At 48.1% G+C, this 16778-nt stretch overlaps 1 protein-coding gene across 1 annotated transcript; it reads left to right on the top strand.

The window, feature by feature from the left end:
* Positions 1-8132: 8132 nt before the first annotated feature.
* ATP4B (ATPase, H+/K+ exchanging, beta polypeptide) lies at positions 8133-16735 on the top strand. Its single transcript, XM_005877686.2, has 7 exons — positions 8133-8399; positions 8874-9002; positions 11603-11716; positions 11830-12029; positions 13504-13560; positions 15415-15516; positions 16076-16735. The coding sequence occupies exons 1-7, from the start codon at positions 8288-8290 to the stop codon at positions 16235-16237; spliced, it is 876 nt and encodes a 291-aa protein (XP_005877748.1). The 5' UTR covers positions 8133-8287; the 3' UTR covers positions 16238-16735.
* The last annotated feature ends 43 nt before the right edge of the window (positions 16736-16778 follow it).

Here is a 16778-nt window from a genome sequence, read left to right as displayed (position 1 = left end):
GAGAGAGAGAGAGAGAGAGAGAGAGAGAGAGAAACAAAACCCACAGTGCACAGCGTCCTGGGGACTCCCCCAGAGACCACTGGCCCTGAGGAACCGGCCCGTCTGAGGGCTGACTTGTCCTGAGAGGGTGGTGCTCCCGTGTCACACTGCTGGCTCGGACCTAGATAACCCTGGCTTGCTGAGAGGACAGCTCCGCATCCATTCCTTCCTCTCGCTTGGGTCTGCCTGCAAAGCCAAAATGCCAAGAGAAGCATTCAGGTGAGATTAGGACAGGGAGACAGGACACACACACACACACACACACACACACACACACACACACACCTGCAAGCTACAGCCAGTGCTGAGGCCCCACACCGGAGTGAGAGAATGAAGAGGCCAAGGACACACCCGGGGCACACCTGGGACACACCTGAGGGATACCTAGCACACACCTGGCATTCACCTAGGCACATCGGGGGCATACCTGTGGCACACCTGAGAGACACCTTGGGCACACCAGGAACACACCTGGGGCACACCAGGAACATACCTGGGGCACACCTGGGACACATCTGGGGTACACCTAGGGAGGCCAGGACCAACAGAAATGTCGGCTCCATAACGTTATAGCCTTATCTAACTACCACACAGTAGGTGCTCAGCAAATGTTTGGGGAAAAGTGTCAAGGAAGTGGTTACGGTTTAAAGAGGAGAGGAAATGAAGGGTTTCAGAGACAAAGAAAGCCGTATCCGGGAGAGGCGAGGACCTCCCAGCCCACCCATCTGTGCGTGATGGGAGAAGAGTGCAGATTCTGCCAGAGGGTGTGGGGCAGGCGGGATCCTCTGTGGCAACTGGAGAGGTGGAAATGAGGACTTGGGGCTGTGCAGCCAGTCTCCCTGCCTCCCAACCAAATGGGCGGTGGGTCCAGCCCAGCCGCTTACTGTTAGGTAAACCTTGGGGCAATCGCTCTAATCTCATCCTTACTACCCGCTCAGGGTTCACATGGGACATGGTGCCTGTGGAACGGAGGACTCCCTGCTAGGTTCCCCGTGTGACCTGGGTCAGTGCTTCCACACGGCACCAGGCAGACAAACCGCCTGGATATCTTGCGAAATAAAGATTGTGCTTCAGTGGCCTGGGGCAGGTCTCCACGGCCCCCAGCTGGTGCTAACACTGCCCATCGAGACCCACCGTGAGAAGCCGGGTCTGAGGAAGACAATGCCCATCCGGCTAACACTAACACCGAGCAACCTTCTGGGGAAGGAGAAGCAGTGGTTAAACACAGCTAAATGTTTCCCGTGAACCTGGCTCTCTAAGAGGGGCCCAGTATGCGGTATTTCCCAAACTCGTGTGGTTCTGGAACCTCCCTCCTTATTTAAATTAAACTTCTTATTTGGGAATAATTGTAGACTCATATGCAGTTAGAAGAAAGGATCCAGAGAGATCCCCTGTATGCTCCCCTCGGTTTCTCCCAATGGCAGCGTCTTCCCAAACTAAAGCACAGGATCACAGCCAGGATACTGACCCTGACACAGGCAGCACAGAGCACTTCATCCCCACCAGGACCGCCGTGTGGCCCATGTGTAGATACACCCTCCTCCTTCCCACACCCACACTCTCCCAAACCTCTGGCAACCACTAATCTGTTCTCCATCATTTCAAGAATGTTCTATACATGGAATCATCTAGTACATAACCTTTGGGGGTTGTCTCTTTATACTCAGCATAATTCTCTGGAGATTCATCCAGGTTGTTGTGTGTACAGTGTTATTGCTAAATTCTGTGGCGCAGATGGACCACTGTTGGTTTAGCCATTCACGTGTTGAAGGACATCTGGGTTGTTTCAGTGTGGGGCTATCATGAATAAAGCAGCTATAAGCATTCGTGTACATGTTTTTGTGTAAATTTCCATTTCTCTGGGATTAATGCCAAGAGTATAATTCTTGAGTTACATGGTAACTAATTGCATGTTTAGTTTTTTTAAGAAATGGGTAAACTTTTTCCGGAATGGCTGTACCATTTTACATCCCTACCAACCACATATGAGTAATAAGGCTTCTGAGCATCCTCCCCAGCTTTTGGTGGTGTCACTATTTTTTATTTTAGCTATTCTGATAGGTGTGTCGTGGTATTTCGTTGTGGTTTTAATTTGAGTTTCCCTCGTGGCTAATAATATTGAACATCTTTCCAAGTGTTTATTTACCATCTGTTTGGTGAGCTGTCTCTTCATGTCTTTCGACCATGTTCTAACTGAATTGTTTGCTTGTTTACTGTTGAGTTTTGAGTGTTGTTTATCTATCTTAGATCCTTTGTTGGACTTGTGGTTTTCAAATGCTTCTTTCCAATTTTTGCTTGTCTTTTCATTCACTTTACATGGGCTTTCATAGAACAAAAGCTTTTTTATTTCGTTGAAGTGCAATCAATTTTTCCTTTTATGAATCATGATTTTGGTGTCAAGTCTAAGAACTCTTTAGTTTCTTTTTTCATCCTCTCCCAAATTCAACCTTCCCACTCAACAAGTTTTATACTTTTAAATCCATGATCAATTTTACGTTAATTTTTTTACATGTGAGACTTCGGTCAAGGTTCATTTTCTGCCAGTAGTTGTTCAATTGGTCCAGCTTCACCTGTTGAAAAGGCTATCTATGCCTCATTGAATTGTTTTTGCAGCTCAAAAATCAGTTGGGCATATTAGCGTGGTTCTGTTTCTGGGCTTCCTATTCTGTTTCATTGGTCTCTGTGTCTATCCGTCCACCAATACTGAATGAACCATCTTGATTGCTGTAGCTATTTCTATCTATATTTGTGAGGAATATTATTCTGTAGTTTTCTATTTTTATACTGTCTTTATCTGATTTTGGTATAAGAGTAATACATGTTGCCGAAACCGGTTTGGCTCAGTGGATAGAGCGTCGGCCTGCGGACTGAAAGGTCCCAGGTTCTATTCCGGTCAAGGGCATGTACCTGGGTTGCGGGCACATCCCCAGTAGGAGATGTGCAGGAGGCGGCTGATCGATGTTTCTCTCTCATCGATGTTTCTAACTCTCTATCTCTCTCCCTTCCTCTCTGTAAAAAATCAATAAAATATATTTTTAAAAAAAAACAACAAAAAACAAAAACAAAAAAAAAGAGTAATACATGTCTTATAAAATCAGTTGGGAAATGCTTCCTTCTCTTCTATTTTCTAGAAGATATAGTATATAATTTGTAATTCTTCATTACATGTTTGGTAAAATTTTCCAGTGAATTGGGAGGTTTTAAATTACAAAATCAATTTCCTTACTAGTTATATGGCTATTAAAATTATCTATTTCAAGTTGAATGAGTTATGTGCATTGAGGACAGGTCCATTTCATCTAAGTTGTCGAGTTTACATATGTAGAGTTGTATATGATACTCCCTTATCTTTTTGAAGTCTTCAGGGTCTGTAGTGATATCTCATTTCATTTCTGGTGTTGGTTATTTATGTCTTCCTTCTCTCTTGCAATAGTTCTGCTGACTTTATTGGTCTTTTGAAAGACCCAGTTCTTTGTAGTTTTACTGATTTTCTCTTTTGTTTTTAATTTCACTGGTTTCTGCTCATCTTTTATTTCTTCCTCCTGTTTGCTTTCCTCCCTCTTTTTCTAAGTTTTTGAAGTGAAAACTTAGATTATTGATTTGAGACTTTTCCTCTTTTCTTATATATTAACTTAGTGCTATAAATTTTCCTGTGAACACTGCTGTAGCATTCATTCAGCTCCATGTATTTCTTGAAATTTCCCTCGAGGCTTCCTTTTTTACTCATATATTAGAAGTGTATTGTTTCGTTCTCACATGTTTGGAGTGTTTTCTGTTTTCTTTCTGTTATTAGTTTCTAGTTTCATTCCATTAGGATTGTAGAACACATTCTGCATTATTTCATTTTCTTTTTCAAATTTGTTGAGCTTTGTTTTATGGCCTAGGATATGGTCTATCTTGGCAAATGTTCCATGAACACATAAAGAGAAAGTATATTCTGCTGTGATTGGTGGATTATTCTACCAAGGCCAACAACATTCTGATGGTTGATGATGTTATTGAGCTCTTCTATGTCTGTGCTGATTTCCTATTTAGTTGTTCTGTCAGTTGTTGAGAGAGGAATGTTGAAGTCTCTAAAATTGTGGATCTGCTTATTTCTCCTTTCTGTTCTATCAGTTTGCTTTATGTATTTTTTAGCTCTCTTGTTTGGTGCATATACATGTGGGACTGCTATATCTTCTTGGTGGATTGGCCATTTATTATCATACAATGTCTGTCTCTAGATTTTGTGTGTGTCTTTAATTTTGAGAAGTTTAGTTATGATGCATCTTGGTGTAGATTTCGGAGGTCATGGTTATCTGTTCGCTCAGCTTCTTGAATCTGTAAGTTGATGTCTTTTGCCAAATTTTAGGGAATTTTCAGTCATTATTTCTTTGAGTAGTTTTCAGCCTTGCCCTCTTACTTCTCTCCTTCCAGAACTCTGATGACATGGATGTTAGATTTTTATTACAGTTCCCCCTATCCCTGAGGCTCTGTGCTGTTTTGTTCAAGTTTACATTCTCCCTATTGTTCAGATCAGGTAGTTTCTATCGCGTTTTCTTCCATGTTTCTATTGGTTTTTCTTTCCTCTGCCCCCTCCCTTCTGCTGTGGAACCCATTCTTTGAGCTTTTTATTTTGGTTAATGTATTTTTTCATCTAAAATTTTCATTTGGTTCTTCTTTGTATGTATCTTATTTCTTTCCTTAAACTTTTTATTTGCTGAGGCTTTCCATTTTTTTTCATTTGTTTCAAGCATGTTCATAATTGCCCCCTGAAGCCATTTTATCATAGGTGCTTTAAAATCAGTGTATGTATCTTATTTCTTTCCTTAAACTTTTTATTTGCAGAGGCTCTCTATTTTCTTCATTTGTTTCAAGCATGTTCATAATTGCCCACTGAAGCCATTTTATCATAGGTGCTTTAAATCAGCCAGGTAATTCCAACATTTCTGTCACCTCGATGTTGGCATTCAACAATTTTCTTGTTTTAATTCATTTTGCAAGCTTCCTGGTACTTGGTACGATGCGTGATTATCAATTGAAATGTAACATTTTCCTATTATTTACTCCTTCCGTTTTAGCGGGCTGTTTCTGACTCCAGTCAATCAGTAGAAGGGAGTTGGGCTCCACCTCATTACTGCCAGGTGGGGGTAGACGTCTAGGCTTCCCACGTGGGAACCTGGGGGGTGCTCCCCACTTGGTCTGGAGCCCACTTGTTGGGGCATCTGTCCCTACACTTTCAGAGCATGCCATGGAAAAGCGCCCTCTACCAGCGTCCCTCTCCCTTCCTCTCCTTCCTCTAGACGAGTGATGATAGACGTCTAGGCTTCCCACGTGGGAACCTGGGGGGTGTTCCCCACTTGGTCTGGAGCCCACTCGTTGGGGCATCTGCCCCTACATTTTCAGAGCATGCCATGAAAAAGCGCCTTCTACCAGCGTCCCTCTCCCGTCCCCTCCTCCCTCCAGGCACGTGTCCAGTAAAGGTCGTTTTGATGTGTGTGCTGTTCAGCACGTGCTTTCATGTTTGGGGGAATTCAGAGACTAAATGGGGAAGACTTAGTTCAAAGACTTCCAAGAAAGAGTTTGTATTTTGCTCATTTCAAGAGCATCTCTATACTTCACAGACAAGGGCAGCGTTTATTCCGTGGGCAACAGTTACTGCACTTAGGGCCCCCGCACTCAGGGTCCCGGGCCCCCGCACTCAAGGTCCCAGACCCCCAAGGTGTGGACAGTTATAAAATTAGGAGACCTAGCTAAAATAGTGTGGTTCCTTCTGAATTGTAGGGTGCTCATTCTTCTGATAAACTCTAAATCTCCTCTGAGAAAACAAGCAGAATAATGGCTATCAGGTTTTCATTATCTTCTTCCAAAAGAAATCTAACTTGGCTACATGGGTCCCTTAGAAGGAAAGTTTATAAGTGACAGTGAATGAAATTCCAGATTTTTGTGTGCAATACCCATTATTTTCATTGGATTTTGATGGAAATACTTGTAGAAAGGCCTCTGTGGCACATCATATTTGCCTGACAGTGCCCTTTCAACCTAACTGCAGAGATGATGCCCCAGTGAGCAGCTGAAATGGCCCCAGCTATGTCTCTACCCACTACGGTCTCTGGACCAGTGGCTCTGGTCACACATCAAGATTAATCTGGGGGGCTCTCAGAAGCTCAGGTCACCTGGCCGTTTGGTTTAGCTAGGACTCCTAATTTTATAATTGTCCACACGTGGGGGTCTGGGACCCCGAGTGCTGGGGCCCTAAGTGCAGCAACTGTTGCCCACGGAATAAACGCTGCCCTTGTCTGGGAAGTATAGAGATGCTCTTGAAATGAGCAAAATACAAACTCTTTCTTGGACTCTGTGGCACATCATATTTGCCTGACAGTGCCCTTTCAACCTAACTGCAGAGATGATGCCCCAGTGAGCAGCTGAAATGGCCCCAGCTATGTCTCTACCCACTACGGTCTCTGGACCAGTGGCTCTGGTCACACATCAAGATTAATCTGGGGGGCTCTCAGAAGCTCAGGTCACCTGGCCGTTTGGTTTAGCTAGGACTCCTAATTTCATAATTGTCCACACCTGGGGGTCTGGGACCCCGAGTGCTGAGGCCCTAAGTGCAGCAACTGTTGCCCACAGAATAAACGCTGCCCTTGTCTGTGAAATAGAGATGCTCTTGAAATGAGCAAAATACGAACTGTTTCTTGGAAGTCTTTGAACTAAGTTCCAAAAGAAATCTAACTTGGCTACATGGGTCCCTTAGAAGGAAAGTTTATAAGTGACAGTGAATGAAATTCCAGATTTTTGTGTGCAATACCCATTATTTTCATTGGATTTTGATGGAAATACTTGTAGAAAGGCCTCTGTGGCAGATCATATTTGCCTGACAGTGCCCTTTCAACCTAACTGCAGAGATGATGCCCCAGTGAGCAGCTGGCATGGCCCCAGCTATGTCTCTACCCACTACGGTCTCTGGACCAGTGGCTCTGGTCACACATCAAGATTAATCTGGGGGGCTCTCAGAAGCTCAGGTCACCTGGCCGTTTGGTTTAGCTAGGACTCCTAATTTCATAATTGTCCACACCTGGGGGTCTGGGACCCCGAGTGCTGAGGCCCTAAGTGCAGCAACTGTTGCCCACAGAATAAACGCTGCCCTTGTCTGTGAAATAGAGATGCTCTTGAAATGAGCAAAATACGAACTGTTTCTTGGAAGTCTTTGAACTAAGTCTTCCCCACTTAGTCTCTGAATTCCCCCAAACATGAACAGCACACACATCAAAATGACCTTTACTGGGCACGTGCCTTAGGGAGGAGAGGAAGGGAGAGGGACGCTGGTAGAGGGTGCTTTTCCATGGCATGCTCTGAAAGTGTAGGCAGATGCCCCAACTCCGGGGTGAGACAAGCGTCAGGAGTTTTCAAGGTGCTCCAGCTGACTCCAATGTGCTACCAACACAAAGCGTCCCCCACCTGGACATTGCTGTGGTCCTGCAGCCTTAATCACGGCTCACGGGGAGCTCCTAGCCCACTGGGTCCCCACTGGGTCAGAATCTGCATTTCAAGTAGTTGCCTGGGGTGTGGTTTGCATTCGGTTTCGAAAATATCTCTAGATTGTATGGCCGTAAATTCCCCCATGAACACAGAAAGTCCTAAAAAGCCCCAGTCCCCACGGCACAGGTCTCAGGGAAGCATCCTCACGGCGGAAACTGAGCATCAGGGGCAACGGGAGGGGAAGCGACCTGGGAGCCCTCTGAACCCTCTCCTCTGGAACAGAACTTCTAGCCTCTGTCTATTCTGGCGTTTTCAGATGTCGGCGTCTGGAGCCACTCAGAGAGCCTCAGCAATTGCAATACCATGACATCGGCCACCCGCTGCCCATCATCTCAGACCAGGAAGTGTCCGAGCGGCCGGAGTGGCAGGTCCAGGCCTGTCCTTGTGCTGACCTTACTTCCTTCCTCCTGGAGGAAGTGAGAGAATGGGGCCCGAGCTGAACAAGTGGCTGTTCAGGAAAGTATTTCTCCTTAGTCCTTATCATAACAAAGTTACGGCCAAGGGCATCCCAGAAGGAGGGGGCAGCCCTGACTTGCCCAGGGGAGAGGTGGAGGGCACCTGATAGCAGGGGGACTGCAGAGCGCCCGGAGCCGCTGGTGTTTGGACAGCGAGGCCTGATAACACCGCTGGGTGCGCCTCTGACCTCTGAAGGAGACTATAAAACCCAGGGGCGGATTTTCTCCTCTCAGTCTCTTCTGCAGGAGGGGGACCCCCAGAAGCAGGGGCGATGGCGGCGTTGCAGGAGAAGAAGTCGTGCAGCCAGAGGATGGAGGAATTCCAGCGCTACTGCTGGAACCCGGACACGGGGCAGATGCTGGGCCGGACCCTGTCCCGGTGGGGTATGTGTCCGGCCAGGCAGGGCAAGGCGGGGCAGATCTGAGAGGAGTGGCAGAGGCCCACCACCAGCAGCCTGGGGCTGGGGGGCCAGGCTCCCGGGACCCCGGCCCGCCCAGGCTTCTGGCCAGGCCTCACCTTCCTCACCAGGTGACCTCAGAGGCCCATTTCAGCTCTTATGCCCCCTGGCACCAGGCACCCACACGGTGGGAACATCTGAGGATTGACTGGCCCCAAAGTTTCAGGCTTAGATTGGAGAATAGCAGTTTAGTTATTATTCCTAAACTTCACAATTTTTAAAAAGACTTTGAAGTCAAGGGGTATGGGGTTTCTTTGGAGCAATGAGCATGTTCTAGAACTAGAGGTGATGCTTGCACAGCGTTGTGTGTAGATGCACTGGGTTGAAGAGGTGGGGTTCCGAGTGGGTCTGACCACGAGGAGGAAGTGTGCAGCTGCGTCTGACGGGCCTCTCCCCGCAGTGTGGATCAGCCTCTACTACGTGGCCTTCTACGTGGTGATGACCGGACTCTTCGCCCTGTGCATCTACTCGCTGATGTGTACGCTCGACCCGTACACGCCCGACTACCAAGACCAGCTAAAGTCACCAGGTAACGCGGGGGTGGGGGGCGATGCTGGAGCCTGCACATCAGGACCCCACGCAGGTCAGGGCGATTCCCGGAGGTGCTCAGAGCATAAACCCTCAGGGAATGAAGCCCCCAGGGGCACCCAGCAGCGGCCTCTGTTCCTCCCACCAGCAGCCACGGGGCTTTGAGGGGTACACCCGCGTATGGACAGCCCCTCGGCTTCTTTTGATGAGGCGGAGGCCCCCAGATTATAAAGTCTGACTCTGGCTTTAGTTGTAATTATCAAAACAGTTTTGTTGACCGAGTCTTTATACCATTTGCTTTGTATGGGCCTACACGCACAGCAGACATAATGGCAGGATATGCAAAAGACTGTTCCTAGCGAGACAGGAATGAAGGGTTTAGGGAGGGAAAGAGCTTTGGTTTCCACTTGGAGTCCGTCAGTACTTCAATCCAGAATAGTAATTCAATCCAGAACACGAGTCTTCTCCACGTGCAGTCAGTCTACCGTCCTCTGGGGTGAAGGAGGATCGGGCAGTGGGCTGAGCCTCCACTCTCCTGAGTCGGCACCAGATGGGTCATTGGTGACAAGACTCAAGGGCTCAAGGCGTCCCCTCCACAGTCCTGGCGAAGGTGATTTGAACCAAGACTTCCACACCCCACCCATTAACCAAAGGTGACTTAAAAAAAACAAAAAACAAAAAGCATAAAGGAAAGGGAGGGAAGAGAGAGGAAGAAATGAAGCGCACAGTAACTCAGAATGGTTATCGCTCGCACATCCCTAATTTTCTCAGGAAGGTAATGCCCCCAGGAACATGCAACAGCAGCACATAGGAAAAGAAAATTCACAAGTTTTTTTAAAGAGAAGCTGCCTCAGATGGTCTCCAGCAGGTGAGCTTAGCGGGTCCAGCCCTCCTGCTGGGATCTTCAGTGAATCCGTCCATAAATGATAACACCGAAGTGCTTTGTTGGGTGTCACATTTTAGAGTTAACCAACAGAAGAAGCACAGAGGATTTCATTATAATTTCAGAGCAGAATGTAACATGTTACAAACTTGAGAACATAACCATAACATAATTTGCTCAAAACCCTGAGACTGGAAGGCAGGCGAGATGTGTTCCCCTGGTCACGGGGAAGCAGCAGGGAAGCAGCAGGGAAGGGGCAACAGCTGCCAGGTGAAGCTGATGAACAAGTTCCGTGAGAACCCGAGAGCACGCTCCGAGTAAATAGTTGAGAGGGGGGAGTGGAGAGCTTTCTTCTCTTTTAGACCTTTATGGAGGTTTGTATTTTAAACCATGTACAACTGTTACTTTCACAACATCCATAAAACAACAAAAACCCTAGCTTACTTTTTTTAATCCTCACCCAAGGATGTTTTTTTTCCCCCATTGATTTCTAATTATCAAAACAGTTTTGTTGACCGAGTCTTTATACCATTTGCTTTGTATGGGCCTACACGCACAGCAGACATAATGGCAGGATATGCAAAAGACTGTTCCTAGCGAGACAGGAATGAAGGGTTTAGGGAGGGAAAGAGCTTTGGTTTCCACTTGGAGTCCGTCAGTACTTCAATCCAGAATAGTAATTCAATCCAGTTCTAGAGAGAGTGGCAGGAAGGGGGAGGGAGAGAGAAAAAAACAAACATGGATGTGAGAGCGACACATCAATTGGTTGCCTCCTGCATAAGCCCCTACTGGGGCTGGGGAACCTGCCACCAAGGTACGTGCCCTGGACTGGGAATCAAACCCAAGACCCTTTGGCCCACAGGCCAACGCTCTAACCACTGAGCAAACCTGCCAGAGCTAGCTTACTTATTTTAAAAGTCACCTGTACAATCAGGGAACTGGCTAAATAAGTCATAAAACATCCACACAACAAGGCACGATGTGGTATTTGTGGACAGAAAGAGGTGAGCTGATATGAAATGCCAGGGAAAAGTGGTTACAACTGGTGTCGGAACAGGAAGAGAGGACAGTGGCATGTGGAAAACAGGCTCCCATTCATGTGAAGAAACACGTGATATCTTTGTATTCACAGAAACAAGGACGTTTCCTAAGGATGCACACTAGACTTGAGACGGAGAGAACTTCGGGCTGGCACTTCAACTTCCCGCACTTGTACACTTGTTATTTTTACAATTAATGTTGTTAGAACGCATTCGTGTTTAACCATCACCAGTGGAGATCTTGCAAATATGCACCAAATATAACTTCAGTAAGAAACCCAGTCGACCCTGGGCGAGCTGTCACCTGCAACAATGAGCGTGGCCCCCTGGGTGGCACGGGTGCAGGCCTCGTGTGCGGGAAGGGCCCGCCCGGCCTTCAGCCGCACCACACCCTGCGCCCAGACAGGCTCGCCGGCCTTCAGCCGCACCACACCCTGAGCCCAGACAGGCTTGCTCCTCCGCGAGGCTCCCGGGCCGGAGGGCAGGGTCCTCCCTGAGCAGCTAGCGCAGAGGACACCTGACCGTGGCCTCCTGGCCTGGCTGCCCTTGAAGACCTGGGCCCTGCTGGTCCCGCTGCATCCCACCTGGGACAGCTCTGCACACAACTCACCAACTCGGCAGCCACCAGCTTGGATGTGATGAACATTTGGGGAAACTAGTGTCAGGCTCTCTTTCCAGGGGTGACCTTGAGGCCAGACGTCTACGGGGAGGAAGGCCTGGACATTTCCTACAATATCTCTGACAACGGGACCTGGACGGACCTAGTGCACACCCTCCACGACTTCCTGGAAGGTAAGGTTGAAAACGCTCCCACAGCCTTTATTTTTCCTTTTCTAAGAACATGTCACTAACAGCCCAGGGTGGCCGCGTGGAGAGAGGGCCCACAGGTGTGTCTGTGCTGGCAGGCTACTCGCCAGCGGCCCAGGAGGACAACATCAACTGCACCTCCGACAAGGTGTTCATCCAAGAAAGCTTCGGGGCCCCGAACCACACCAAGTTCTCCTGCAAGTTCACCACAGACATGCTGCAAAACTGCTCAGGCCTGGAGGACCCCAACTTCGGCTTTGAGGAAGGAAAGCCGTGTTTCATTATTAAGATGAACAGGGTGAGTATAACAGGGTTGGAGGTGAGAGGTCCAGGATGAGGTCCCATTGGAGATGGCTCTGGGGTGGAGGGTCCGTCCGTGTTCAGCGCACCCACCTGTCCAGGTTCCAGAGGTGACCGGTCAGACTTGCCCCAGCTGCCCCTTCCGTGCTCTGCACCTTCATTCAGAACACACCCATTATGTTGGTTCCTAAGCTGATTATTTCTCTCAGATACAAGCGAAAACAACCCACTCAAGCACAACTCTCTCAGATACAAGCGAAAACAACCCACTCAAGCACAGCATCTACATCAGTGGTTCTCAACCTTCCTAAAGCCGCGAACTTTAATACAGTTCCTCATGTTGTGGTGACCCCCAACCATAAAATTATTTTGTTGCTACTTCATAACTAATTTTGCTACTGTTATGAATCGTAATGTAAATATCTGATATGCAGGATGTAGTTTCATTACAAATTGAACATAAAGCATAGTGATTAATCACAAAAACAATATGTAATTATATGTGTTTTCCGAAAGTCTTAGGCGACCCCTGTGAAAGGGTCGTTCGACCTCCAAAGGGGTTGCGACCCACAGGTTGAGAACCGCTGATCTACGTGATGCTCTGTGGTGACGAACACCAAGCAACAGAGCACAAGGCTCTTCAGCGTGGCCGGGGCAGCCACGTGTGCACAATACTCAGAAAGAAGTAGGGCCGTGTACAGGCCCTGGGAGGGCACCTGGGAACCGTCCAGAGCAGAGGTTTCTAACCTGAGCCAGGGACCCACTGGCAGAGCCAGGGCCAGGCGCTGAGGGAAGGAGACCAGGAGTAGAGCCAATGCGAGCAAACACAGGCGTGCACAGAGAGCCGAGGGGTGGGACCTGGCTGGGTGAGGGAGGGACAGCTCCATGCTGCCAGCAGGTGAGGCCTGGGGGCCAGGGACTCTGAGCATCTTCCCGGGCCTAGAGGAAGCCACCCACCTGTGCAAGGTGCACATGCCCAGGGTCCTAGCTGGGGTCTCATCAGAGCTGCCTGGCAGGTGTGATGGCAGCTCACACTCACGTGCACACAGGGGCAGGTGTGGGGAGAAGGCAGGTGCCATACGAGGCCTGCGCACAAGTGGGCACACAGGGCCAGGACTGCAGGAGGCTGAGAAAGGCCTGGATTGGGAGAAGCACAGATGGGCTGATGGGGAGCTGCCTCACAGGAGTATGCTGTGCCCTGATTCGGTGCAGCATGGAGGGCCTGGAAGTGGCAGTGAAGGCTCAGACCCTCCGGTCCAGATCTGCCACCTGCCGGCGGCCAAGAACACAGCCCTGGGGCAGGGCTTCTGGCTTTGAAGGAGTTGGTAATACCCGCTGGGGGTTATCAGAACAGGAACCACCCACCACCTCCAGACCCTTCTCAGTGCCCTGTGGGAACCCCACTCAGGCGCTCAGGCAGGTCTCCCTGCGCTCAGACGAGCAGGGGGCCACATGGACACCTTCCCTTCCAGATCGTCAGGTTTCTCCCCAGCAACAGAACGGCCCCCAGGGTGGACTGCGCCTTCCTGGTGAGTGTGACCATCCGTGGCCATCCCGGTATTGCTAGAAAACCCGTGGGGATAACTTGACTGGTTTTCCCTAAGAATATCTCAGTTGTCAGCTTAATAAACCAGATACGCAAACTGTACGAATCATTGTTTAAAATAGTTTTATTACAGGGGATAAAAACCTAGTAAGAGAAAAACGTGTTATTGTTTTGATTCAAAAAGCATCTGGGACAGTATATTACTAACACACTCCAAAATGTTTGCTGGCAACTTGGAGAAACTAAAGCACTTCTACTACTTTTTTTCGGGGGCACTTCTATTGTTTTGTCCTTTTTATTGGCTTATTTACAAAAACATGTCAGACTACCAGCAGCTATAGTTGTTTAATAGCGTATGTCTATTGGCTGCTAAGGATTGGCATTAATTTATTCCAGATTTTCTCAAAACTAGTTTTTAAGTACAACACAAAAAAAAACTAAATTTGGCCCTGGCCAGTGTATCTCACTGATCAGAGCATTGGGTTGAGCACCGAAGAGTCCAGGGTTCAATTCCCAGTCAAAGGGCACATGCTTGGGTTACAGGTTCGATCCCCAGCCTCAGATGGGGCACGTGCAGGAGGCTATCAATTGCTGTGTCTCACATCAATGTTTCCCTCTCTCTCTCTCTCCCCCCGCCCCCCGAACCCTCCCTTCCACTCTCTCTAAGAATCATGGGAAAAATATCCTCCAGTGAGGAGTGTGTCTCACATCAATGTTTCCCTCTCTCTCTCTCTCTCCCCCCGAACCCTCCCTTCCACTCTCTCTAAGAATCAATGGGAAAAATATCCTCCAGTGAGGATTAACAAAACAAACAAAAAACCAAAATCCTAAATTTGTCTTCACTGAATGTTTTCCAAAGCTTGTTTTCACCACTGTGCCTTCAAACAAAGGCTCCCTGCTATTAGCAGTGGGCACTCCCCTTGGGTATTCCGCAGAAACACCACCTCCCCCCCCCCCCCCCAGCCCCGCCCAAAGCCTGTGATCGCTCTGTGAGACTCGGGGTCATCTTGTTTTGTTTTCCTTTTTTAGTTATTTCAACCACACCTGTGCAGGCTGACTTGAGATTTTTTTTTAATATATATTTTTATTGATTTCAGAGAGGAATGGAGAGATAAACATCAATGATGAGAGAGAATCACTGATTGGCTGCCTCCTGCATGCCCACTGGGGATCGAGCCCCCAACCGGGCATGTGCCCTGACTGGGAATTGCACTGTGACCTCCTGGTTCAGAGGTCAACACTCAACCACTGAGCCATGCCAGCTGGGCTGACTTGAGATTTTAATGGAGACCAGGGTGGCCGTCCTCTATTCTCCGAGAGGCTCAAGCTATCCATCAGGCAAGTCACTGACTCTGAAAGCAGATCCTGATCCCAGAAAGCCACGCACACGTTCAGCCAGTGCTGGCAAACAGCCCGTACAGTCTCATCTGCTTGCATCCCATGTGCAGACAAACAAGCGTTCTGGGCTCTATGCGCCTTGGTTATCCTACAAGAACTTAAAATGGTAAACATACAAGTTTGATAAGTCACCAGGAGGTTCTGCACTAACAAAGTGCACCCCTAATGGGAGCCCAGTACTGATTATAAAGATTAGATCATTTATGCTAATTACACAACCAAGTGTTTATGTGGTCCCCTACATGGTGCACACATGCACATGCCACACACGAGACATGCAGACACGCATGTGAACACGTTTGCACGCACATAGAGATGCACACACATGGCACATGCATGCACACAGACAGACTGGCACTCAGAGACATGCAGACACACATACATGTGCACCCAGGCACCCAGATCCTGCCTTGCTCAGGCGTGGCCTCTCCTCCCCCAGGACCAGCACCACAAGGACGTCCAGCCCCTGCAGGTGGAGTACTACCCGCCCAACGGCACCTTCAGTCTACACTACTTCCCTTACTACGGGAAGAAGGCACAGGTAGGTGCTTCACTTCCGCCTACAACAGCTACTGAATCATTTCAAACTTAGCAATGACTAGCAAGAGGAAAGCCCTAAGTGTCTTACCTGTAAGAACGAAATAAGGCATTACTTAGCCCATCCTGACCAGTTACCGCTCTCTGGCTGTTTCCCAAACCCATGTTCTCCTAACTACCTGAAAACACATTGTTCTCATGTAAAACATACATTATCAAATCTAATTGTTTTAGTTTTCGACAGCCTCCAAATCCTTTTACACAGCTGCATATCCATTTTAAAGCACTTCCTCTCACTCTCTTGCTTCTTCCTGATTTTTATGTTAATTTTCACCAAATATCAAAAATTTGAAGTTGAATTTGTCACTGTTAGTGTCTGTCCTCTCCAGAGCAATTCTCGTTTCTAGTGGGCAGACAGTGACCCCGGTGAATTCCAGGGCCTGGAGCAGAGCCTATGTGGCCTTACTCAGACAGACAGCATGTAAGAACTGCCTCTGCCACCTGCGTGCCCGCCCTCAGCACGAGGTTCCTGACTTTCTCCCCTTCCCACGCTTCCATTCCAGCCCCACTACAGCAACCCCTTAGTGGCCGCGAAGCTCCTCAACGTCCCCAGGGACACCGAAGTGGTCATCGTGTGCAAGATCCTGGCAGAACATGTGACCTATGACAACCCCCATGACCCCTTTGAAGGGAAAGTGGAATTCAAGCTTAAAATTCACAAATAAAGGACCAAGGAGGCCGGCCTCAACCTGTACAGTAACTCGCAGACCCCCACCCTCCACAGGGCTGCCTGCCGATGCTGCACCAAGCCAGCCCTCCGACGTCCAAACGTCAACACGAAGGCAGCTCCGAGACGCCAGGCAGGCACCTGTTCGCCAAGCACTCCACGTCAGAATCAGCTATTTCTTATCAAGTCTTCATTATTTTTTAGATAGAATTTGTAGCTACAATAAAAATGTTGGGTTAACGTGGTAACCCTAAGGCAGAAGCTATCTAACAAGACCCTAAATAATTTATCTCTTTCTACACAAACATCACTTTTCTTACTATAACTTATTTTTTCTATTAAGTCGATGAACTACCACCCATGTTAATATAAAGACTATCAATACGTTGATATAAAACATGACATGATAATGTACATCCTGGATGCTTGCTTCAAAAAAATGCAGTTTCTAAATTGTAAAAATAAATATATTAAAAAGCCACTCTTACTCTATATAAAACAGTCATGTTTGTCCTGATTTCGGGGGGGGGGGGGTGGGA

Source organism: Myotis brandtii, unplaced genomic scaffold, assembly GCF_000412655.1.
Source record: "Myotis brandtii unplaced genomic scaffold, ASM41265v1 scaffold528, whole genome shotgun sequence".
NCBI classification, from domain to species: domain Eukaryota; kingdom Metazoa; phylum Chordata; class Mammalia; order Chiroptera; family Vespertilionidae; genus Myotis; species Myotis brandtii.
This window is presented reverse-complemented; position numbering and strand designations above follow the sequence as displayed.